At 45.0% G+C, this 27104-nt stretch overlaps 1 protein-coding gene across 1 annotated transcript in view; it reads left to right on the top strand.

Moving 5' to 3' along the window:
- The window catches only part of RAB9A (RAB9A, member RAS oncogene family), a 97116-nt gene that overhangs the window by 50043 nt on the left and 19969 nt on the right, over positions 1-27104 (top strand). Inside the window, exon 2 of the mRNA XM_029604329.1 lies at positions 23907-24193. Coding sequence (XP_029460189.1) covers positions 24191-24193 — 3 coding nt within the window. The 5' untranslated portion in view covers positions 23907-24190. The remainder of the gene's footprint in view (positions 1-23906; positions 24194-27104) is intronic.

Here is a 27104-nt window from a genome sequence, read left to right as displayed (position 1 = left end):
GAGAAAAACCGCCACAGACATCCGAAGTCTCGGACCATCGAGGGACCGAAATCATCGCCCGAGCCGCCATCGAAGAAACCCCGTCCAGAAAAGGCACCGACCTTTTCGGCAACTGGGTCACCAAGGCAACCCTCACCCGAAAGGGGATTGGGAGCCGCGACTCCGCCTTTAACAGTGGTCTCTTCGGCTATGCCTCTGCCTCCTTCTTCTGTTCCGGAGCCGAGGCTGCTTGCTCCAGGTCTCTGAGAAGAACTGGACCGGCTGGTTCAGGAGGCCATCGACAAGGCGATGCATCGACTCCAAGTTCCTCCGGCACCAACACCAGTACCGATCATGGAACCGACCTCCGATCCGATTCCGGCAGCGTTGGCACCGCTGCTCTCGAGGATGGAAGCGCTCATCGCCGCTTTTCCACCGATGGATCCCTGGTCACCGGTGGCTCCGGTGCCCTCTCCGCTTACCTTGTCATTGGGAGAAGAAACACCGTTCTGCATCCCTCCATTGGGAGTCCTACTGATGCCTCAGCCATCGATGCCGATACGTCTATCGATGCTGATGCGTCCGGCGCCTTCGATGCCTTCATTGGTGCCCCCAATTATTCCTTCGGTTCCTTCGCAGCCTAGACCAGGACCTTCAGGGATTCCACCATCCCGTCCCCCTAGAGCTCCTAGAGGGGCAGATGCCGATCCCTACGATACCTGGACAGATGATTCTTCACCAGACACTGATGACCTGCCTTCACCACCTTCTCCCACCAAAAGCAGAAAGCGTTCTCCTCCAGAGGACCTTTCCTTCATAAACTTTGTGAAGGAGATGTCTGAATTGGTTCCTTTCCAATTACAGGCCGAACACGATGACAGGCATCAAATGATGGAGCTGTTAAAATTCCTGGATGCCCCCAAGAAAATAACCTCCATCCCTATTCACCAAGTTCTTCTCGATCTCCTCAAAAAGACCTGGGAACACCCTGGGTCTGTTGCTCCAGTCAACAGGAAGGCTGACACCACTTATTTGGTACAGTCAGCCCCAGGTTTTCAAAAATCTCAATTGGATCACCACTCCATCGTTGTGGAATCTGCACAGAAGAGGGCAAAGAGAGCAAATCCTCACACTTATTTTCCACCAAGAAAGGAGCAAAAATTTCTAGATGCCATTGGTCGCTGGGTCTTCCAGGGCTCAATGCTCATTTCTCGAATCGCCTCGTATTAGCTCTTATATGACCCAATACAACAGGGTCTTATTTAAGCAGATACAAGACTTAACAGACTAACTGCCTCAACAATTTCATGATCAGCTCCAAACCCTAGTAAACAAAGGTTTTGAGGCAGGCAAGCATGAGATAAGATCATTTTACGACATCTTTGACACTGCTACCAAGGTATCTGCAGCTGCTATTTCATCGAGAAGATGGGCTTGGCTCAAGTCTTCGGACCTTCGCCCTGAAGTGCAGGACAGACTGTCCGACCTGCCCTGTGTAGGAAACAATCTGTTCGGTGAACAGATGCAATGAATGGTGGCAGAACTCAAGGACCATCATGAGACCCTGAGACAGCTCTCTCTGATGCCATCTGAGTATGCTTCTAAACAGCCATTCAGGAAGGATACTAAAAAGTCATTCTTCCGTCCAAAGAAGTCCTATCCACCACCGTCTAGAACTCATTCTACGAGAGCTTTCCAAAAGGCCCAGTCTCGTCAGATACGAAAACAGAAGCCGCATGCAGCTCCTCACCTGGGTCCTGATTCCAGTTTTTGACTCCTGCATAGAGAGCAGCAGCCAGCGTCCACTGCCCCAGATACCAGTGGGAGGTCGATTGTGCCATTTCCTCAACAAGTGGCACACAATCACCTCAGAGCAGTGGGTCCTTGCCATAATCTCTCATGGTTATCACCTGAACTTTCTCTCCATCCCACCGGACTCCCTACCTCTGCTGACGTGGGGAACATCCGACCACTCACCACTCCTGGAACAGGAGGTCTCCCTCCTCCTCCAGTCCAGAGCAATAGAACCAGTGCCCTATTCCCAACAAGGCCTAAGATTCTATTCCCGGTACTTCGAATCCCCAAAAAATCAGGCGGCGTTCGTCCAATCCTGGACCTCCGTGGCCTCAACAAGTACCTCTACCGAGAAAAGTTCAAGATGGTGACCTTGGGTTCCCTCCTTCCTCTTCTGCAAACAGGAGACTGGCTCTGCTTTCTTGATCTTCAGGATGCATACACTCATATTGCGATTACTCCATCCCATCGCAAATATCTGAGATTTCTAGTAGGCCCCAAGCACTATCTGTACCGAGTGCTTCCATTCGGCCTCGCATCTCCACCATAAGTCTTCACAAAATGTCTCATGGTAGTTGCAGCCTTCCTCAGGACCCAAGGTGTTCACGTCTACCCCTATTTAGACGATTGGTTGATCAGGGCTCCCACTCAGCAAACTGCTGTCGTCCCTACATCTTACCTTACACACTCTGATTTCATTAGGATTTCTCGTCACCTACGACAAATCCTACTTAGTCCCATCTCAAACCTTATCATTCATAGGGGCAGACTTGGACACCTTGCAGGCAAAAGCTTTTCTACTTCGACAACGAGCTCTTACTCTCGTCTCTCTCGCACAACAGCTGCAGTCTTAGCACTCCACTTTCTCATCCTACTGGGACACATGGCGTCCTCAGTTCAGGTCACCCCAATGGCCCGCCTAGCCATGAGAGTCATGCAGTGGACTCTAAGGTCACAATGGACTCAATGCATCCAGCCCCTGTTGACCATTGTCCACGTCACCGACTCTCTCCGTCAGTTTCTAGCCTGGTGGAAAAATCAGATCAATCTCCTCCAAGGCTTGCCCTTCCAGGCTCCAGACTCTCAAATAACTCTCACCACCGATGCTTCCAACCTCGGCTGGGGAGCCCATGTGGCCTATCTGCAGACACAAGGATGTTGGTCTCCAGAGGAAGCCAAACACCAAATAAATTTCCTGGAGCTTCGAGCAATCAGATATGCTCTCAGGGTATTTCAGGATCGCCTCTCCAACCAAGTCATCCTGATTCAGACGGACAACCAGGTGGCCATGTGGTACATCAACAAACAGGGAGAGACGGGCTCCTACCTACTGTGTCAGGAAGCTGCGCAGATATGGGCGGAGGCCCTCTCCCACTCAATGTACCTCAGGACCACCTACTTGCTGGGAGTGGACAATGTGTTAGCAGACAAGCTAAGTCGCACCTTTCAACCGCACGAATGGTCTCTCAATCCCTCAGTGGTGGACTCTATCTTCAACAATGGGGTTACCCTCACATAGATCTCTTCGCGACATGTCAAAACCGCAAAGTAGAGAACTTTTGCTCTCTCACTCTCAGCCCACACTCACAACCAAGAGATGTATTCTCCATCTCATGGGCGACAGTCTCCTATATGCATTCCCTCCACTTCCACTTCTCTCGAAGACTCTCGTGAAGTTACTTCAGGACAAGGGAAGCATGTTCCTGATAGCACCTCACTGGCCTCACCAAGTGTGGTTTCCAGTACTTCAGGATCTCTCCATTCGCAGGCACATTCCCTTGGGAAAGGAACCGCTTCTGATTACGCAAAACGACGGGTGCCTGCGCCACCCCAATCTTCAAGCCTTGTCTCTGACTGCATGGATGTTGAAAGGTTAATCCTTCAGCCACTTAACCTTTCTGAATCAGTTTCCCGTGTCCTGATTGCTTCACGGAAGCCTTCCACAAGAAAATCTTATTCTTACAAATGGAACAGGTTTCAGTTATGGTGCTCTTCTCAATTCCTTGACCCCTTTACCTGTCCAATCTCGAAGTTTCTGAACTATCTCTGGCACTTGTCAGAGTCAGGTCTAAAAACTTCCTCCATCAGAATGCATGTTAGTGCGGTGGCTGCCTTCCATAAAGGTGTTTGGGGTGTTCCTATATCAGTACAACCCCTTGTAACAATTTTTGAAGGGCTTGCTTCACCTCAAGCCTCCACTGCGTCCTCCGGCCCCTTCTTGGGACCTCAACCTGGTTTTGGGTCGGCTCATGAAACCACCATTCGAGCCTCTCCAGTCCTGTGAACTTTGCTATCTCACATGGAAAGTGATTTTCCTTTTGGCAATCACTTCGTCTCACAGAATTTAGTGAGTTACAGGCTCTAGTTACCTATCCGCCTTACACTAAACTTCTGCAGGACCGGGCAGTACTCCGCACTCAGTCTAAGTTCTTGCCTAAGGTAGTATCAGATTTTCATCTCAATCAATCCATTATCCTACCTACCTTCTTTCCCAGGCCTCATTCCAATCCTGGAGAGCAGGCTCTGCATAACCTTGATTACAAACGTGCTGTAGCATTCTACCTTGACCGTAAAGCTGCACACAGGAAAAGCACTCAATTGTTTGTCTCTTTGCATTCCATCAAATTGGGGCAGCCTGTGGGTAAGCAGACTCTCTCCTCCTGGTTAGCGGACTGCATATCCTTTTGCTATCAGCAAGCAGGCATTCCACTTCAAGACCGTGTTAAAGCGCACTCTGTGATGATCGGTGCCGCTTCCTGACATTTGCAGGGCTGCCACCTGGAGTTCTCTCCATACCTTTGCAGCCCACAATTGCTTGGACAAAGCCGGAAGACAAGATTCCATCTTCGGCCAATCTGTCCTACGCAACCTATTCATAACCTGATGTACCAACACCCTTCCACCTGCCCGGTAGGGTTCAGGATGCCCTCGGCCAAAATTCACCCCAGTCCTAGTGCCTTGCACACTTGGGTATATTTGGTGCACACTCGGACATTCTCAGCTCAGTACTCACCCCTATGTGAGGACTACCATCCTGCTTGTCCTATGAGAAAGCAAATGTTGCTTACCTGTAACAGGTGTTCTCACAGGACAGCAGGATGTTAGTCCTCACGAAACCTGCCTGCGCCCCGCGGTGTTGGGTTCGTTACGTTTCTTATTTTATTTTTCGGCACTTCCTGTAATGTTTTAAACAAGACTGAAGGGGGACCCCTGCTGACTGCAGGGTTGGTGCCATGCTGGGCATGCCCAGTAGGTGCCAGTCAAAGTTCTAGAAACTTTGACAAAAGTGTTCCGTGATTGGGCTCCATCCTGTGATGTCACCCATATGTGAGGATTAACATCCTGCTGTCCTGTGAGAACACCTGTTACAGGTAAGCAACATTTGCTATCTTTTAATAGCAACAACCCCCTCTAAACATGGTAAATTGCCTGCTGACACACAGCATAAAAAAGTCAGTTTCAGGGATATGCTGGAAGCTCCCATGGACACCTAATCAAATTATTTTATGATGGCAGAGAGCATCTCACCAAGTAGTGCAGAGAAAATAAGCACTCCTTTCTAAGAAATTAGTAGCAGGTCACTCATCTTAAGCTTTCAAACTAAAGACATGCATAATACCACACACACAGTGTTTCTACAGCAGCTAAATTATTCTTGGGAGTCCACGAGTATTTTTCTGCAGCACCCAGATGCTAAACACGTTCCTATTTAATACCTATATAGAAACCATCCATTAAAGTCATAAATCATGTACAATGTGAAAAACTTACTGAGTCAAGACTGCAATAGCAGAGGTGTGGCAGGTCGAGTGACAAGTGCACATGGGCCTCTGGACACCTGTTGCTGCGTCTTCTAGGAATAGGGTGGCTGGAGTCTGGGAATACTGATGATTTTAGTTGTCGGGGATGCTGTTTCCTCAGCATCTCTGTTTATAAATTTATAAACCTTGCCATATACAAGCCATAGCTGAAATAGTTATCAAATAAACAGAAGGCACATAAATCTGGAAGCACAGTTTGGTAATATGTTTTCACTTTTCTCTGAGAATCTGCTTGATTTGCTTTAAAATGTTTGCGGCTAGTGTGGTTCAAGATTTTACTTTTCTTATCTACAGAGAGCCAAGTTTCACTTCCTTCCAGTGTGTTTGATGCCTGATACTGTTCTATTTTGTCTATACTCTGAGCACAGTGACTTCCACAAGATCCTCCCTTCCTCTAGGGTAAAATGTAGCTTATGGTTTTTATTCCATAAATTAGTCCCATACTGTGCCCCTAAGAACAACAAACGGATTACTACTCTGCACTTGGTTCACAATATATTGTAAAAGCAGCTTTCAAAAGGAGGGATGAATAGTGGAGTTACTGACCAACCCTTTTCTTTCTAAATAGTGACAAGAAAAAGCATGATTAAGGGTCTTGTGACTGATGGCATTTCAAGGCAGGCGTAGTTTCCTGTTAAGCGTGCTGCATATGATTGCTATTATATTGGTGCAGCTTTTTTTTTTTTTTTTTTTACGAGTTGATTGGACTAGATAGCTGCTTTGTTGGCAAATTCTGCTTCTAGTGGATGCATTTTTTGTGTCTTTATCTTTCCTGTGGTTAAAAATAGCACTTCTTAAATGTTGTATGCTTGGCAGACTGATCAACGGTGGGGGGGGGGACCCTTATCAGTATTGAAGCCAGTTCTTCTAACTGGGACTTTTAGGTTAAAGCAGTGATTTAAATCACTACAGCTCAGGTCATTTTTATCACACTGTTATTGGAATACACTTGCTTAGCTGCCCAATTCTGCTCAATAGCTACAGATTAAGAGGGTGATGCTATGGCTAGAGATGGGGCTGTGGTAATTTTTGTGCTCTAAGAGGCCGATGCAATAAGACGCACAATAAAACGGGCGCTCCTATTGAGCACCCATTTTTCCTAACACACAGCCACATCTCCTGGGTACCCGATGCTATGTTGTAATGAGCTGCTGCATTAAAAAGGACACGCTAGGGAAGAATTATACGTCCTATCGCTCAAATGCATCGGGCGCTCAGGAGACGTGGCTGTACGCCCACAATTGCAATGGGTGCTCAATACGAGCGTCCTGTTATCCCACTTCAAATCAATTTCTGGACGCACAATAACAAGCGGCGAAATCAGCCTGGAGCAAGTCTATTGTGCAGGTACATTATGAGTCCAGAATTTTTTTTTTTCATTTAGCCGTTACATTATATTTTTATTCTTAGACACCATAAGTAGTAGTTTAAGAATAAAGGGCCTTATTCACTAAGGCTTTTTCCCATTCTGTGTCTATGGGAAAATAGCTTAGTGAATCAGGCTCAAAGGTAGGACACTATTTTTTTTAAATTTCTCCTGAGCCCTTGACACGCGGATTTATTTAGCGCCAGCTCCGGGGCTGGAGTTAAATTTTGCGTGTTAAAAAGTGCGCAATGGGCACCCAGTGACTTTCTGCATTGGGGAGTAATAGCTAATAGCCTCATCTACATGGAATTTACATGTGATGAGCGCTATCGGCTATGCATGTGTTTGGGCGTGCGTTTTGGACGCACTAATCTCCTTATTGCATTGGGTGCTGGTCTAGCGCCTCCAAAATGCACGTAAACCTATGTGCTAGTCTGAGTGCCTTTTATTGCATCGGCCTATTAAAATGTTAAAGGGACAGTAAGGTGGGGAGTCCATCTGCACATCGCATGTATAGATCGAGAGGCATCACTTCTGTTAATGGTGAAAATACTACAGAGATTATACAGTCTTCTGTTTACTTTTGGTCTGCCAGCTTTCTGAGAATGCTCAGTGCAATCAGCACCATTTCAGAGAAACTCTTTGACAGGGAAAGTTGGGCTGAATTGCTCTCTCTGTGTAACGCCCTTTCACACGGTTTTCCCTGTGTAGGCCGGGGCAGGGCTACCTTCCGGCTCTGCAGAGTCCTAAGACAACTTGCGATACAAATCAGTAAAGATCACGTTGTTGATTAAGGAGCTGAAGTAGGGAGTGCTGCTGTTAAGTAGGGATTGAGAAATCGATGCAGAGCAGCTACTGGCACCCTCCTAGCTGAGGAGACACATCATTGAGTCTGAGAACACTGCAAGTCTCTTCCCACTTTACCAGTTAGTCTAAAGCACATGTGAACATTTCCAGTAGTTTCAGCCTCTGAGAGTCTCATTAATATGTGCAGGTTTCTGGGCCAATCTGGTCAATAAATATGTTGTAGGTCATTCCTTTAAAAGGGGCTAACAGTACACTTGTGACTTATCTTTTGAGAGCTAGACCCCCTTCCACGTTCCAGGAGGAAGATATCAGGCCAGCCCTGGATTTCTGACAAGCCTTTCATGATGGGTTATGGGACTTAAAAGCTCTGATTTCAGTGGGTAGAATCAGGGACTCCACAATCCACACTGCTTCTGGGGTGTGCAGCACCAGGACTGACCAGTCTCCCTCCTGGAAATGTGTAAATTGGCAGCTCTGGACTGGTAGGAACTCTACCTGGGAGCTCCTGGCCTTTGCTCATTTTATTATTTCCCTTGGATTTTTCTGGTACATTTTGTTCCCCTCCTTTTTTCATTACTTTTGTTTTGAATAATGTTTGGTTTTTCTCCTTCCCCTTTTTAAACTTTTGTTTGGGGGTTAAATTACCACTCCCCACTTTATTTTCCTTTTAGCTTTTCCACCTTCCTACTGCTGTTGCTGCCATTCCCTGGAGAATGGGGATTTTTTTTTTTTCAGTCACTAGCCCCCGATTGGAGGTTTGGCTGCCTTGCTTCCTGGAACCCAAGGTACTGTGGTTCAGTCTGGTTTGCTTGGTGATGTGCATTGTTATGTGCACAAAATATTAGCTGTGAGCATAATAATTGTATGAAAAAAAGTTGTGCTCCTAAGCCTTAGGTGCACAAAACATGTTTTATGCACCTAAAATATGATTTATGCATAAAATAATATCTAGTACAGGACCCCCACACCACAAACTCTAGATTTAGCACCAAGGACTAAGATTAGTCTCAGAAACTTCACTCCACCACTGACCAAGAGCTGGATTTCCAGCATTAAGAAAACATTTATTTATTTTATTTATTTATATGTCTTTTATATACCGAAGTATTGGTAGAGGCCTTCACTCCGGTTTACATTTATAACAACGCATACATTGAAAAATCAGGTGAACAGTTTAAACAGAGTTAAAGTTATAATGAATATATATAATATATATATAGGCAAGTTAAAGGTCTAAATATTTCAGAATTGTTAAAAAACATAGATAACATGAGATAAGCATACCCACTTCTCTGCACCGGGGAGTAATACTTAATGCCTTGATTAATGAGTGATTTGCAAGGAGGAGCAAGCACATTTTTTATGTGGTAAACTCCTTATTAAATCAATAATAAAGCTGTACGCACAAAAATGTGCACAAAGCCAAGCACCTCTTAATACCATATCTGGAATCTTTTGAGTTCTGCTTACGCTTTGATTAACAGGAGGAGAGGGGGTGGTTGTACAGACATTTTCTCTTCCTCTACCCCTCCTTCCCCCAAGAATAATTTTATTCTTAATTTGTATTCTCTATCAGACAGTAAAATAGTTTCCAGCTTTTAGTGGTTCAGGCTTGACTTTTCTTATCCTCTGTCCTTTATCTCTATTTGCTTCTCTTTAATTTGTCAGTTTAAGAAAATAAGAACATAAGATTTGCCATACTGGCTCAGATCAAAGGTCCATTAAGCCCAGTATCCTGTTTCCATCAGTGGCTAACCCAGGTCCCAAGTACCTGGCAAGATCCCAAAGGGTAGATTCCAAACTGCTTGTGCTATGGATAAGCAGTGGATTTCTGCAACTCCACCTTAATAATTGTTTATGGACTAATGCTAAAAGGACGAAAACCTTTTTTAAATGCAACTGCACTAATCACTTTCACTTCATTCTCTGGCAATGAATTCCAGAGCTTAATTATGCATTGAGTAAAAAAACTGTTTCTTATTATTTGTAAATGTATCACCTAGTAACTTTATTATGTGTCCTCAAGTATTTGTACTCTTTGAAAGAGTAAACAACCAACTAATGTTTACTCATTCTACTCATTTTTTTAGATCTCTATCATATCCCCCCTCAGCCGTCTCTTCTCCAAGCTGAACAGCCCTAACCTCTTCAGCCTTTCCTCATAGGGGAGCTGTTCCATCCCCTTTATCATTTTGGTCGCCCTTCTCTGTACCTTTTCTAATTCTGCTATATCTTTTTTGAGATGTGGTGACCAGAAATGCACACAACATTCAAGGTGAGGTTGCACCATGGAGCGATACAGAGGCATTACAATATTCTCTGTTTTATTCTCCATTCCTTTCCTAATAATTCCTAGTATTCTATTTGCTTTCTTGGCTACTGCTGCACACTGAGCAGAAGATTTCAAAGTATCAAGGATGACAGAATGATCCTTTTCCTGAGTGGTGACTCCTAATGTGGAGCCTTGCATTTTGTAGCTATAATTTCGGTTGCTCAGCCCTAAGTGCATCACTTTGCACTTGTCCACATTAAATTTCATTTGCCATTTTCATGCCCAGTCTCCCAATTTTGCAAGGTCCTCTTGCAATTTTTCCCAATCTTCTTGTGATTTAACAACTTTGAATAATTTTGTGTCATTGGCAAATTTGATCAACTCACTCATTGTTCCCATTTCTAGGATGTTTATAAATATATTAAATAACAGTGGTCCCAGAACAGTTCCCTGGGGCACTCCACCTTTTTCCATTGGGAAAATTTACCATTTAGTCCTACTTTCAGGCCAATGAAACACTCAGTCAACTGCACGGCTTTACATGCAATTGGATACGCATTTTGGACATGCGTCCATAATCCCTGATGCAATACGGGGATTAGCGCATCCAAAATATGCATCCAAACCATTGCAAAGCTATTAGCGTTCATCACATGTAAAGTACATGTAGATGAGGCTATTAGCTAATCCCCGCAATTCAAAACATTTGCCATGCGGCCAATGTGCCCAATGCAATGCCGCAAATTTTATAAAGGTCTGCCGCACTCATTGGAAAAAACCAAAAAAATCCTGCTTTCTGCAATTTCTCCTCTTAGAACCATCGGGATACTAAGTAGGAGGAATTATAGAAAGCAAATCAAGGTAAAAAAAAAAAAATCTTGAAAAAACATTTCATGAAACTCCTATTGCGCTGCACTGCAGCCACATCTCCTGGGCTCCTGATGCCGAGGAGGCGCTAGGGACGTACAATTTTCCCTAGCACCTCCTTTTTAGCGTGACCCCTCATTTAAATATTGGATCGCGCGCCCAGGAGAGGTGGTTGGGCGCGTGTTAGGAAAGCGGGCACTCAGCTTTGAGTGCCCGTTTCCTATGTGCCCATATTTCATCGGCCTGTTTCTGTTTCTATCTTTTAACCAGTTTGCAATCCACAATAGGACACTGCCCCCTCTCCCATGACTTTAATTTCCTAAATAGTCTCTCAGGAGGGACTTTGTCAAATGCTTTCTGGAAATCCAGATATACTATATCAACTGTCTCACCTTTATCCACATGTTTTATTTATGCCCTCAAAAAAAAAAAGTAGCATTTTGGTTAGGCAAGAGTTCCTTTGGATAAGTGCATGTTGGCTTTGTCCCATTAAACTATGCCTATCTATATATTCAGCAATATTGTTCTTTATGATAGTTTCTACCATTTTGCCTGGCACATATGCCAGATTCACTGGTCTGATGTCTGTGGACTGCTCTATTACATCTTCCAAGTTCACCATAAATTGTTTCAGTTCCTCTGAATCATAGAATTCAGTTAGTCTGTCCTGCCCCCCACCCACCCATCTTTTCATCTGTCAAACATCTAATGGTGCAACAGACTCCCTCACACACTAGTGCTTTTCCTTTGATGGGTACCCCTATCTGCATTGGTCATTGCAAGTTCAAGAGGAGCCATGGAGTATGTGCAGGGTTCCTTGGGTACTCCCTCGTAGGGGGATCAGTACAATCTGGGTTCTGTGGTACAGCTTTATACCCACTGTATGAGAACTGTAATATGGACTGGTCCTAGTAGAGGGGAGTTTAGCAGAAGCCCTTCCCATTCAGGTGCAGCATAATCTCCAAGGCTCCATGGCAAAATATCCTGGCTTTGAAAAGCCAGGGTTGCAAGCTTGATCCCTACTGCCCTGTACAACAAGTAGGTCTGGCACACCATGTAAACAGAATCTGGCACAATTGAAGTGCAGTTTAGAACAAAAATTTCTTCTATAAGACTGATGTTCAAAGCATTGGTCTGCCTAGAAAATAAATAAATAAATAAATCAAGCTCAAGGTTTTCAATTCAAAGGCATTCCTGCATATTTTCTCCAAGAACTATGACCAGACATTGGTCAAACATCTGTCCTGGATCCCTCAAGGACAGCAATGAGGCTCCCTGTTTGGGTTAGCAGGAGCTCTGGATACTCAAGGGGGGGGGGGCCATGCCTCCTTGATACAGGGAGGGAAACTGGCCCCTCCTTTTAAGCAAACATTAGCTTAGTAGTGGACTGAAGGGTAGCCCTATACCAACATATGCTGTTTTTAGATAGCATCCAGTTTTATTATTTTCCCCCAGTCTTTTTTATGGGGAGGTCCTCATACTTGCCTCTAAGGGTGAACAGATCTTTACTTTCCCTCAGAGAGTTGGTCCATTGGCAAAAACCATAGAAATTGAGAGGAGAGTGGGATCAGAACCACCAGAAACTGGATAGGAGCCCTGATGGAGGACCACAGCAGCAAGGTTTAGGTAGAGGATAAAGGCCAGCTGGCTAAAATTCCAAATACTGCCTGCAGATTAGGCATTCTAAGAATCGGGAACTAGTGCCTGACTTGTAGTTGTTCGATGCAAACTTAGAAATCTAGTAACGCCCAGGGTGAACAGCAGTATCTTGCAAGTTTAGGTTAGAATGATCATACTGGAGGCCTTGATTGGGCAAAATTTCACAGAAGGAGCTGTGATCCTATGAGAGGTATATTGGGTCAACTGCATTAAGTGTTTAGACAACTTTCTTTCCTGGTGTAGCAGGAAGTGATCCTGTAGCAAGGACCTGCTCTCCAGGTGTTGTATTGTCCTCTCGCACTGAGGACAAGTCTCCCAGGGCTTCTGCCAAGGAGGGAAGGGTTAGGCCAGCCATCATACAATTAGAAATGTAGATAGCAGGGTAGCTGGTGGACATGAGGACCATCTGCCACCTTTGCATGAGGCAGACAAGTTACCAGACCTCACGTGTCACCTAGATAGGATTATAGACAGTGCTGGGGAGGAGCCAGCTGTTGTGTCCATGTGGGCACCAACAACATATATTAATGTATTTGGCTCGAAGAAAGGCTCGCCTTATACATCGTCTAGGATAACCTCTCTTCTTAAATCGGTCACTTAGGATCTTTGCTTGATTTTTGAAATCATCTTGGGAGGAGCAAAGGCGTCGGATTCTGAAAAAATCCCAGTGGGTAAATTTTCTTTTAAACTCCGAGGGTGAGCACTATTAAAATGCAAAAAGGTGTTGCTACTTACTGGTTTGCGATAAACTGAAGTTTTAAAGCCCATCAGTGTCTTTATGGTGGTAATGTCTAAGAAGGTGATCACATTTCTCTGAAAGGAGGCTGTAAAATGAAGGCTGGTATTACACGAATTTAACCAGATTAAAAATTCATCAAACATCTCTTCGGTTCCTCGCCATAGAATCAAGATGTCATCTCTATATCTTCTCCATACAAAAATATTTTGAGAATAAGGTTGGTTACCAGTGATCCATTTCTGCTCAAAAGCACTCAAAAGTTCTCCAAAATAGGCCCCGGCGCGCCTATGCAAAATAGGCGCGCCGGGGCCTATTTTGGAGAACATCCATTGGAGAACATCCATTTGGAGAACATCCATTGGACACTCTTGGAGAACATCCATTGTGACACTAGTGACTTCCATCTAGTCACTCTAGATGTTGAGTCCTTATACATATCAATTCCACAAAATGAAATGATGGAGATTGCCATGATACACTTTGAGTCCAGAAGTCGCCCACAACGTATATCTTCAGAATTTCTAGAATCTTTATTACATATTGCACTGACAAAAAATTATTTTGCGTATAAAAAAATTTTTTTTCAGCAGGTTCGTGGCACCGCAATGGGTGCCACTATGGCTCCAGATCTAGCCAATCTGTACATAGGTGCTTTTGAGCAGAAATGGATCACTGGTAACCAACCTTATTCTCAAAATATTTTTGTATGGAGAAGATATATAGATGACATCTTGATTCTATGGCGAGGAACCGAAGAGATGTTTGATGAATTTTTAATCTGGTTAAATTCGTGTAATACCAGCCTTCATTTTACAGCCTCCTTTCAGAGAAATGTGATCACCTTCTTAGACATTAAGTCCCGGGGCTTTGTAAAAGGGGCGTGTTGGGGGCATGCCCAGAGCGATGCGGCGTTTTGGGGGCGGCGACGCGGGCGTGGTTTCGGCCCGGGGGTGTTCCAGGGGCGTGGCCACGTCCTCCGGACCAGCCCCCGGGACCGGAACACGGAGCGGGGCTGCCGGCCGGCGCATGCAAAGTTAGGAGGGGGTTTAGATAGGGCCGGGGGGGTGGGTTAGGTAGGGGAAGGGAACAGGCAGCGCAGGTTGCACAAATGTGCACCCCCTTGCGCGCGCCGACCCCGGATTTTATAAGATACGCGAGGCTACGCGCGTATCTTATAAAATCCAGCGTACTTTCTGGTGCACGAACAAAAGTACACGATCGCGCAAATTTTTAAAATCTACCCCTTAATGAATAAATTTTGGAAATCGGCAATTTAATTTGAGATTTCTGATATAACATTTCCTTTTTGGTGCTAGTTTGGTGTTTGTGGAAATTGTTCCAGTTCTTTTTGTGACATGAATAGAGGTTGTACATCAGAGGAGAATAAAGTAGAGGAGTCGTCATTAAACCTATCTGAAGTAATAGAAGCTACAGTAGAAACAAAAATAGATACTAGAACAATATTGCATGTTTCATTTGTATTTGCAACTGATATAGATACCGTGTTTTGACTATTTATGAGAAATAGAACAGAAAATTTTCATGGTGGGAAGGTTTGGATTTACCCTGACCTATCCAGAATGACGCAGTTGAGGAGGAAAAAATTCCTGGATTTAAGATCTGAAGTAGAAAATAAAGGGGGTAAAATGATAGTAAAATATCCATGCAAATGTGAAATATGGAGAAATAGTCAGAAATACGTGTATGTTGAAGTTACACAATTGCAAACATTTCTTGATTCTCATCCCCATGAAAGTTAGCAATAGGTATGAGGCAATTATGGAATTAATCTAGGAGATGTTTTTATTTCAATTGTTTAGAGGGGTTTCCCTTCTTTTCCTTATAACCGCTAATCTTTCTTTTTTTTCCTTGTCCTGGGGTTATTTTTTCATTTGAATTTCTTAAAAATTACAGAAAGATGTTCAAATGTTTTAAATATGGTTGATGTTAGATATTAATAAGACATTAGATATCTGTATTTTTTCTTTTTCCTGTACAATATTGTAAAACTGCATAAATAAAAAATTAAAAAAAAAAAAGAACATAAGAAATTGCTATGCAGGGTCAGACCAAGGGTCCATCAAGCCCAGCATCCTGTTTCCAACAGAGGCCAAAACCAGGCCACAAAACCTGGAAATTACCCAAACACTAAGAAGAACCCATGCTACTGATGCAATTAATAGCAGTGGCTATTCCCCTAAGTAAACTTCATAGCCATTAATGGACTTCTCCTCCAAGAACTTCTCCAAACCTTTTTTGAACCCAGCTAAACTAACTGCACTAACCATATCCTCTGGCAACAAATTCCAGAGCTTTATTGTGCGTTGAGTGAAAAAGAATTTTCTCCGATTAGTCTTAAATGTGCTACTTGCTAACTTAATGGAATGCCCCCTAATCCTTCTATTATTCGAAAGTGTAAATAACCGAGTCACATCTACTCGTTCAAGACCTCTCATGATCTTAAAGACCTCTATCATATCCCCCCTCAGCCGTCTCTTCTCCAAGCTGAACAGCCCTAACTTCTTCAGCCTTTCCTCATAGGGGAGCTGTTCCATCCCCTTTATCATTTTGGTTGCCCTTCTCTCTACCTTCTCCATTGCAACTATACCTTTTTTGAGATGCGGCGACCAGAACTGTACACAGTATTCAAGGTGCGGCCTCACCATGGAGCGATACAGAGGCATTATGACATTTTCCATTCTATTAACCATTCCCTTCCTAATAATTCTTAACATTCTATTTGCTTTTTTGACTGCTGCAGCACACTGAGCCAACGATTTTAAAGTATTATCCACTATGATGCCTAGATCTTTTTCCTGGGTGGTAGCTCCTAATATGGAACCTAACATCGTGTAACTACAGCAAGGGTTATTTTTCCCTATATGCAACACCTTGCACTTGTCCACATTAAATTTCATCTGCCATTTGGATGCCCAACCTTCCAGCCTCTCAAGGTCCTCCTGTAATGTATCACAATCCGCTTGTGATTTAACTACTCTGAGACGATATTTCCTATTTCGTTGTGGTTCGGGGGGGCCGACAAAATGATAGGAAAACCCATCAAATTTTGTGTGGTTTTCTTATCATTTTGGAGGCGGGGAGAAAGGGCACATTAAAAAAAAACAAAAAAACCCCAAACCCACCTCAACCCTTCAAATTTAATTAATTGCAACTCCCCGACCCTCCCAACACCCCCCAGACTTGTACCCACAAGTGAAGCTAAGGGGAGTGCTTGATCCTGGGGCAAGAATGCCCAAGCCTGAGACGTGTCGAACCTGGCACTGATGAAGTCCAGCTGTGGTTCCAGACAAGCTGGGACTTCGGGTAGTTGATCAGAAACCCCAATGTCTCCAAGACAGGAATGGTGGCTTCCATTGATTGCAGTGCTCCTTGCCTGGAGGAGCTCTTGATGAGTCAGTCGCCCAGATAGGGAAAGACCTGCACACACATCTGCCTTAGGTAGGTCCCCAGTACTACCAGGCACTTGGTGAAGACACGGGGAGCGGATGCCAATCCAAAGGGTAGCACCTGTTACTAAAAATGCTTCCCGGCCCTCACAACCCTGAGGTACTTTCTCTAGATGTGGGAAATTTCTATGTGGCTGTGTGCGTCTCTTAAATCGAGGGAGAAAAGCCAATCTTCCCTTCACAGAAGAGGAATAAGGGCGCCCAGCGAGACCATCTTGAACTTTTCCCACTTGAGGAATTTGTTCAGTACTCTCAAATCCAGGATCGGGTGAAGGCCCCATGTTCTCTTTGGGATGAAGAAATACCGGGAGTAGAAGCCGCTTCCCCATTGACTGGACGGAATGGGTTAAACTGCTTTGGCCTTTAAGAGGGCGGAGAGCTCCTTGAGTAATATTTCCTGATCTGCAGATGACTCCCAAGAGGGGCATGGGAAAGAGTCTGGAGGAAACTCCTGGAAATGCAACCGGTACCCTCGCCGGATGATGGAAAGGACCCATCGGTCGGTGGTGACGGTCATGCACTGGTCCACGAAAGACCGTAGCCATTCCCTGACCAGAGAGTCCGATGTCACAAGTATGCATGTGTGGCTTATACTCCCTCCCAGCCAGTCAAAACCTAATAGCAGGGCTAGGTTGAGGTGCTAGCTGAGGCCTAGGGGTGTGCATCTGTCTTGGGCGAGACCTCTGTCCAGGCCATTGAGACCGTACCCTACTTGACTGGTAAAAAGGGCACCGAGGTCCCTACCTGGAAGACTTTTTGCCTGAGGACTGTGGGTTGGAAGTACTAGCTGAAAGTTGTTGCAGGGTTTCATGATGATCTTTCAGCTGGACTACCGTCGCCTTAATCTTATCACCGAATAGGTTCTCTTCAGTGCAAGGCAAGTCCGCGATACGGTCCTGAACCTCAGGTCGGAGGTCAGAGGCCCACAACCAGGCCATACGACAGGCACCAATGCCCACTGTAGCTACTCTGGCAGCCATCTCAAAGACGTCATATGCGGACCACATTTCATGCTTGTCGCATTCAAAACCCTACTGCACATCCTTCAGGAAATCCTCCTGCAGCTGTTGTGGAAGGCAGTCCATCAGATCCTGAATCTGCTTCCAGAGGTTTCTGGAGTACTGACTCATATACAGCTGGTAGCAGGCTATGTGAGCCACCAACATGGAGCCCTGGAAAACCTTAAGCCCCAGGGCATCCAGAGCACTGTGTTCACATCCTGTAGGAGCCGAGGCATAGGATAGGGACCTCTTAGCCTGTTTTAGGGTGGATTCCACCACCACAGACTGGTGAGGAAGCTGACGCCACTCAAAATCAGTGGTAGGCTGAACCAGATATATAGTGTCAGTCTTCTGGTTAACCGGAGGAACTGAAATAGGGTGTTTCCAGAAGCGGACAAAAATTTCATTGAAAATGTCGTGGACCAGGACTGCTACCACTTCCTTGGGAGCATCCACAAATTGAAGGACTTCCAGCATCTTATGCCTGGAGTCTTCTTCTGTCAGGAGCTGGAAGGGTACCAACTCAGCCATGACCCAGACAAAACCTGCAAAAGTCAGGTACTCTGAAGGAGAGCGGGGCCTCTCCTCCAGTGGGGATGGCTCAGAAGGAAAATCCTTGGATTCTGCTGAGGAAGATTCAGAAGGCTTCCACCTCACTCAGATCACCCGGTGACACCGGTGGAGGAGCCCGAAGCATGGTCTTGGCTCGGGGCATGGGGGCACTGAGAGCCCCTAAGGCACTGACAGCCTCGAGGGCATCGAATGACTGGAGGGCACAGACAGCACTGAGGCTTTGCCAGAACCAGGGGCATCAATGACGTTGATGGACCTAGCTGATCAGTGCATGGCGGGCGTGGAGGGGCCTGCAGAGGCTGTCCCTCGTCCGAGGAATCAGTGATGGGAATGGTTTCCTATCGTGGATGCACCGGTGTCCCCTGAAACATCAAAGGCTCTCGGGGCATTGATGCAGGTTGTGTCGGTAGTGCACCAAGGAGCAAATCCAGATGCTCCAGCAACGGCTCCAACAGCGATGGCACAGGCTCCTGTGATGGTGGTGACCCCGAGAGGGCCAGCCGCTTGAAACCTTGTAGGGTTTGTCTGACCGCCAACTTCACCCAGCGCTCTAACTCCTCCTCGAATGCTGCCAATGACAGAACAGCTTGAGGAGGAGGAGGCAGAACCTGGTCTCCCTCAGAGCCCTGAGGAAGACTGGTGCCCGGCACAGGAACTGGTGGAGACCACCTCAGGCCCTTAGCTTCGACGGATGTCAATGTCTCGTCGGTGCAGGGCCGCTTTCGGGTGTGTCTTTTACGATGCCTTCCCGAGCTTAGGGTCATGGGAGGGTGCTTCCTCACTTTCCCACGATGCTTGGCATGGTCTTTCCCTGGTGCTGAGGGCAGTGGTGATGAACCAGAACTAGCATGAGAAGAAATAGACATGGGCTGATCTCCAGCCCCTATCTCGATCTGGGGAATCAGAAAAGGAGATGGCAAGACAGGACCGGTACCTACTGGGTCCTCCTTGCCCCTAGGAGTCGATGCCCCCAATGCTGAGGTCGAGGGCTCAGACCTCTTGGGCCCAAAAAACTTCTCCATCTTATCAAGGTATGCATGGCAACCCTTGGGGGTCATCTGGGTGCAAAAAGAACAGCTGCGCACATTGAGCGATGCCCCCAGCACAACATACAGACCTTATGGGGGTCTGTGATGGACATAGTCCAGGGGCACTGGGGGCAGTGGTGGAACCCCGATAATGCCATTGAAAAAAGAGACCGATGAGCAGTAGATGGCCGACAGCCACCGGGAGATGGCATCATCGGTCAGCAACCACAGGGAACGGGAATTTACCAGGGGGGCGTGTCTGCAGTCCGGGGCGGTCCAGGGTCGTGGCCGAGTGCCCCGACACAGCAGCCTGTGTTGGGGCCTGGCCAGCCGGCAGGCATAACTGCATCAAACAAGGTAGGGGGGGATTTAGGTAGGGCGGGGAGGTGGGTTAGATAGGGGAAGGGAGGGAAAGGTGGGGGGGGGGGGGGGCAAAAAAAATTTCCCTCTGAGGCCGCTCTGATTTCGGAGCAACCTCGGAGGGAATGGAGGCAGGCTGTGCGGCTCGGCACGCGCAGGCTGCTGATTTTGCACAGCGTGCGCGCACCGACCCCGGATTTTAAAAGATACGCGTGGCTATGCGCATATCTTTTAAAATCCGGCGTACTTTTGTTCGCGCGCACACTGTTTTTTTAAAATATACCCCTAAGTGTTTTAACAGATGTGCACTGCTGAATTTCTAGAGGTAAAGAATTCCAGAAATTGGGTTCTGCTACAGAAAAACAGCATTCGTGAGTTGTGTGCAGACGAGTGACTTTTGGGGAAGGAACATCAAGGAGGCAGTATTGTGACAAGCGAAGATTGCGAACTGGTTGATAAAACTTGAGAATAGCGTTTGCCCAGGGACATGAAATATCATTGATAAGTTTGTGAATGATAAGACCAAATTTAAATTTGACTCTGTCAGGAATAGATAGCCAATGCACTTCAATAAGAGTTGGAGTGATGTGATCAAAACGTTTTGTACCTGAGATGAAACGTACAGCTGAGTCCAGTAAAATCTGGATGGGATGGATTGTGGAGAAAGGAAGACCAATACAGAGGCTGTTGCAGTAGTCTAAGAAGGGGGAGAGATGCCTGGAGGATAGTCTGAAATTCTGGAGGATGTAGCATTTTTCTTAGACCAAGTAGAATTCTTAGTCTGTAAAAGCCATGTTGAATGACTTGTTTTATTTGAGGTTTGAAAGAAAGAAAATTGTCAGTTATGACACCTAGGCTTTTTGCTTGCTTTTGTAATGTGAAAGAATGAATGTCGAGGCAGATGGAAGTTTCTTTAAGGGGCTTGAATGGGCTAGAAAGAGAAAGAAAGATGGTTTTGGACATGTTTAGTGACAGTTTGTTATATTTTAACCAAGACTTGATAGCAGTGAAACAATAATTGATGTGAATGAGAGTTTCATTCCAGGAGGGCTGTCAGCATAAAGTTTATAAGAGTCAGTAAGAGTAATAAGAAGCTTGCAAATAGGAGCTAGGTAGACATTGAACAACATAGAAGATAGGGCCGAACTCTGGGGAACTCCACGTTTGATTGAAGAAATAGAAGAAAGTTCATTTTGAAATTTGATTTGCTGAGAACAATTAGATAGAAATGATTGAAACCGTTAAAGAACAGTACCGGAAATACCACATTTTTGTAGACGGTAGAGAATATGATGATCGATAGTGTCAAAGGTGGATGAAATGTCCAAAGAAACTAGAATGAATTGAGAACAGTCATCTATGCCTCTTCTGACAGAATCTGTGCGAGAGAGAGAAGTAATTCAGTGCTAAGAGAACAACAGAAACCAAACTAATGTAGATCAAGGATGTCATGTTTTTGAAGGTAATCAGTGAGCTGAGAAAGATATGATGACTCAAGAATTTTTGTAAAAAAAATAGGAAGAGCTGAAATGGGTCTGTAATTGGTGGGGTCATTATGATCAAGATGTGTTTTGTTTTTTTAGCAATGGGCATACAATGGCTTTTTTTAAGCAGGAAGGAATGATACCTTCAGTTAAAGAAGAATTGATTAATTGGGCAAAGATAGGAGATAAAGTTTCTTTAACTGCCTTGAAAAGGGCAGAGGAACAAAAGAAGTGAGGGCAGAAAATAGTGTTGGATTTGGTAATAAGTTGGTTGACCTCAAGGGAGGAGACATAATCAAAAGTATCCCAGATTGAAATTGGAGAATTGAACCAGCCAGGAACTGTTAGGGAAGATGGAGACCTTGAGCACGGGAAAGCTCAGAGGCCTTCACAATCTGTTAGGGAGTGCTAGGAGAGCGGTCCCATTTCAGAGGAGATTGTGTGTCCTTGGACCTCGGCACAACCCCAGAGGGCTCCGAGGCAGGCGAGACGTGTCCAAGCCTGGGCTGAGACCAGGAAGCCAGGCCCCTGCCGACCTCCACAGCCTGAGTGAGACCAACCACGCAAGGTTGGTCTGAGTGGTCCTCCCGACTACTACAAGCCCTTTCGGACCTGCCGCTGGGAACGGCAAAGGAAGCAGGCCGGACAGGAGACAAGGGCGGATGAAGGCTCTGGAACATGAAGACTCAAGACAAGGAACTTGGAGACGTGAAGACACAGATGAGAAGCTTAGGACGTGAAGACTCAGATGAGAAGCTTGAGCACGAAAACTCAGGATCAAGGTTCAGGAACAAAGTCCAGTACTGGGTTGAGGCTGCAACGCAGCACGCCCTACACAGCTCACCCAGGGCGGACCCACGGGACTGGTCGCGGACCACACTAGAGTGTGAGGCAGACTCCAGACGATTATATGTAGAAGATGAAGCCGGAACATGGCGAAGATTCAGTAGACGCCTGCACCGAGACACACCCTGCACAGCTGCCCATGGCTGGTCACGGACCACGCTGGAACAGAGCAGGTTCAGACAGAGTGTTAGGCATGGACGGAGCAGCCACAAGAACATCCAAGGGCCGAGACGAGATTCAGGGTAAGGGACCAAGACGAGACTTGACTTCAGGCATGAGACAGGGGATCAAGACTTGGCTTCAGGCAAGGATGACCCTCCAGAGGCTTGCGCTGCAGACGAGAAGACAGGCTCATGCCACGAGGTGACGAAACACGACATGGCACACTAGAAGAGATAGCAATGAGGAACCATGGGTCCAGGAAGCAGAAGCAGAGACGAGGCATCAGGAAGGAACATCCAGAAGACCATGAAACATCAGGAAAACCTCAGGACAAGACGAGATGAGAGATAATCCAGAAGAGACCACAAACATGAAGAACGATGAGGGATCCCACAAAGAACAGGAAATACCAGCAGGAGTGAAGACACGAAGTCCTTGAGAGGAACTAACTCCTTGCGAAGGCAACTAAGGACTGGAAGCTGGGCCCTATATAGGGCTAAATATCAGGAAATGCCCTGAGAGGAGTCCAGGTGAGGCCCGGGGCATATCCGGCCGCAGGCCCTTTAAATCTGTGACGCAGGCGCGGCAAGTGCTTTAGGAAGACAGGAACAGGAAGTTGTGCAGGACCATGGCCAGCGGCCATGCTGCAGGAGCAGAAACCAGGCCTCTGCGCAGGCCGCAAGGAGGGAGGCGGCTTCCCTGCCACTGACGGAGACTGAAGAGTGGCTCCTGCCACAGGAGATGCCGGCGTCTGTGGCCTTCAGGCCGCGAAAATAAAGATAGCGTCGGCGGCAGTTCCAACCGTGAGAGGGTCCCGGTAACAGCGGCTCCATGCTGAGCTGAAGAACGCCGAAGTCCACAGCTCCCTGCCACGGTAAAGAAAGAAAACATCAGCAGCCTCCTGCCGTGAAGGTAAGCGCCTGCTCGCAGCTAGGCCCGCAAGCAGGAGCACAACAGGAACATTGATGAAATTTAAGCAAAGGTTTTCAGTTTTTAGATTGAAAGAGACACGAAAAACTTTGGCTGATAAGGTTTCAGAAAGGATTGACTTAGTAGATTTGGCAAAGGTTAAGCATTTGGCTATATTAAATAGTTTTGGGTGCCCATATCCTAAATCTGGCCCTCACTATTTCATATTTTTGGGTGGGTTCATGACCAGTGACCACCAGGGGCCAAATGCCACTGAAACAATGCTTGTTCTTTTTTAATTTGGTGCCTTTATGTTCTATTCTGCCTGCCCATCACTTTATGTTTTGCAGCATTGATGCTTTTGCTCCTTTTGCTTTGACTTTCTTTTGGTGCCTTGGGTTGCTATTGCTTCTGATGATTGGATGGAAAACTGCAATATTGTAACCAAAAATAAAATGCATTGCTTTCCCCCATCAACTCTAACGGAAATGACAAATGATATGAATTTTGAAACAATATGAAAGAAAATACATGAAGAAGGTAATGAAACGGTATAGTGATGCAAAACAATTTTTTGCATGCATGCAACTAGGTTTAGATTACTTATATTCTGCTCCTACAAAATGCTCTAAGTGGCTTACATCAAAAACATTCATAATAAAATGATTCATACTGTAAAGCATTCATACAAATAATATCAAAACAGTTTCCATAATCATATCTTTCATCTTGTTTCTCTCCCATTTCTTTTTTTTCTCTGTTTCTTTCATAGGTTTTCTGAGCGACAGCGTTCCTGAGCCCTCCTCGGTGATTGGGCCGTGCTCCTCCCCCTCGGTGACGCGACTGATGTCACAGAAGCATGCCGAGGATAAAAACATGCCAAGGATCCCGGAGGCGTTGCACGCCGAAGGCAGCATGTCAAAGGGGCATGCCCCTTTGTATGCCCCTTCGTACACCCCGAGAAAAAACAAACGGACAAAGACTACCTCTTTCCAAGCTACATGACCATGACAACGAACGAAAAACTAACACTTCCAATCCAAGTATGCATAGGAAATGGTAAGTATGGAAATAACACCAAGAGAAAACAATACAAAAACCATGACATTGCAAAGGAAATTAGTGATATGAATACAAATAACCTCATTCTGATAATAACTAACAGTATCAAATTAAACAGCCTACTGATGATCACTTTCCTTCTAGTTAATGCACAATCAGTGACAAAAAAATTCCCCATCATCACTGACCTGCTATATGACACAAAACCTAATTTTATAGCAATAACAGAATCATGACTAAAAAAATCAGACTTAGTACTAAAAAAACAGTTACCAAACAAAAACTATGAGGTCTTTTCGATCCCTAGACTAAATAAGAGAGGGGGTGGATTAATATTAATCATTGAAAAGAAATTTAAAACTAAATTGCTCTCAATTACGACTCCAGCAAATCATGAAATTGCCTTTTTTGACACTAACCATTTTCAAATTTGCCTGATCTTCTGCCCACCTAGTCTCCTCGAACTAAACATCTCTCCACTAATAGAATTTTTTACAACACATCTAAACCCATCCAAACCAACCATAATATTAAGTGACTTTAACCTTCACATGGACATTCAACCCCTATCAAATACCTGCCAAACGCTAATTGACACTAGGTTTCAAACTAATTACAGATAAACCAACACACAAAGCAGGCCACTCATTAGACCTGATATTCATTAACAATAACCTCCTAGAAAACAGACTACACACGGTGGATCCAAGATGGCAATCCTGTGCTAGCACCGTGAACCTGGGCTCTTACCTTGTGCTTTTTCTTCACAATATTTTCAATTGAAATGCCCCATTCGGTCAGGAAGAGGCAAGCTCGGGAAAAGGCTTTCCCTGGAGCTACTCCAGAGACGCCTAAGACTGGCCCGATAGATGCCCACGTTCTTCGAGGAGCTGTGACATCGGGAGAAGAGTCGCGGGAGCAGGAAACAGAGGGTGAGGCGGTATGTTCCCTGCTGGACTCCGAGACTATGCTGTCCCCGGTGGTGAGGGAGGCGCCGAGGAATCCTGCATTGCTGCGTACCCCGGATGGAGACCCGGAAGCTCCCGTAGCCGAAGATGAGAGTGCCGGCCAGGGAGCCTCCCTTCGGGTGGGAGCGGCATGGAAGAACGGCCCGGAGAGGGTGAAGCGTCCCTTGGCAGCCCAGACAGAGGCGATATGGATCTGAGTACTCAGGGGTTAACATCTGCCTCTACTCCACTGCAGATAAGTTTGAAATCCTCCTCCTTTTACCTACAAAAACCAGACCATATAACTCTGGAAACTTTATGGCAAGCAATGGTTGGGCTAGGTAATCTGATGATTAAACAACCTGAGCCACTCACACATAAATTAGATGACCATGAGGCACATATTAATTCTCTGGAAAATACTGTAAAGGTTATTCATACTCAAGAAAGTGAAAAGAAGATATTATTAAATTCTGTGAAAAATCAGCAGGATCTCTTGGTAAAGGACAATTTAGTATTGTTAAATAAAACTGAAAACATGGAGAACTTATTAAAAAATAGAAACCTCCGTATTATTAATTTTCCAAAAGTTCCTTATATGTTACCTAGAGACATGTTTAGTTTAGTAAATAGGGTTTTTTTGGTGTGCCGGTTTTCCCACGCCCTATTTAACGATACAATACAAATGCCCCTGACGATAAATCGGGGGCATTTGTATTGTATCGTGCACTCTAACGATTTTGGACGATTTTAAAATTATCTGATGATAATTTTAATCGTTCAAAAACGATTCACATCCCTAGTAAATATCTTCAGGAAATTTTGAAGGCGCCGACGGATCAAATACCACCACTTACTTGTGTATTCTATATCCCATTGATGGAAAATCTAAAAAAGGAAGAAGCCTCTGGTATGATTAGTGACCCCCTGAGGAAGACAGGGGAGGTTAAATCTGGTGTAACTGGTCTAAATGTTACAAAGCTTTTAGAGTTATCAGATCAAGCCCAAGCTGAGCCGGCTACTTTAATAGTTAACTTTGCATTGGAGATGGATAAAGAATGGATTTTGAAATTATATTTCAAACATCGTTTAGAATTATTTATGGGTATGCAAGTGAGGATATTTCCAGATATTTCTAAAGTTACGCAGAAAAAGAGAAAACAATTCTTGTTGTTGAGACCGCAAGTTATCCAGATGTGGGAGCAACTTTTACGTTAAGATTTCCTTGCAGGCGTCTAAGTTTAAAGATAAATCGTTTCTGTTTTTCTTATCATCGCAGTTAACTCAATTTCTTTCTGATAAGTCAGAATTGCAGTGTGTGTGAAACTTTATACTTGTTCCTGTAGCCTTAAAATGTCTCCGTTTGTTCCACCTTCCAATATATAAATATAACTCCTGCCGATGCTATGAATTTAGTTGTATATGTTAAGTTAGTTAATGACCACTTGGATCCTTGATAGTGGACTTGGAAATGTATACTTTGATTGCTTGTTCCTTTTTCTGTTTCCTTATTGTTTAAGAAATTATGATGTATACATTTGATTTATTGTCAAGAGAGTTATCTTGATATAATATTGTAAAAATTAATAAAGAATAAAGAATTAAAAAAAAACAGACTACACACAAATCCCATAATCAGACCACTTCCTCATTAAATCTCAGATCAAACACACAGGTCCAATAAAGAAACAAAGTATGGAACCAGTTGAATTCAAATACCGCCCTCCCTATAATACAGATATACTAAAAGACAAATTACACAAAGAACTAACACACTTCAATTACACAAATAGCCACACCGCAATGACAGCATGGATAAACAGAACCACGAAATTGGCAAACGAAATAAACCCCCCAAAAAAAATCTGTATAAAAGAACCAAAACAAATAAATCCATGGCATAACGAACAAATTAAAGAAGTGAAGCGGATCCTTAGAAAGAAAGAAAAAGAATGGAAAAG

Source organism: Rhinatrema bivittatum, chromosome 5 (assembly GCF_901001135.1).
Source record: "Rhinatrema bivittatum chromosome 5, aRhiBiv1.1, whole genome shotgun sequence".
In the NCBI taxonomy this organism is placed as follows: Eukaryota; Metazoa; Chordata; class Amphibia; order Gymnophiona; family Rhinatrematidae; genus Rhinatrema; species Rhinatrema bivittatum.
This window is presented reverse-complemented; position numbering and strand designations above follow the sequence as displayed.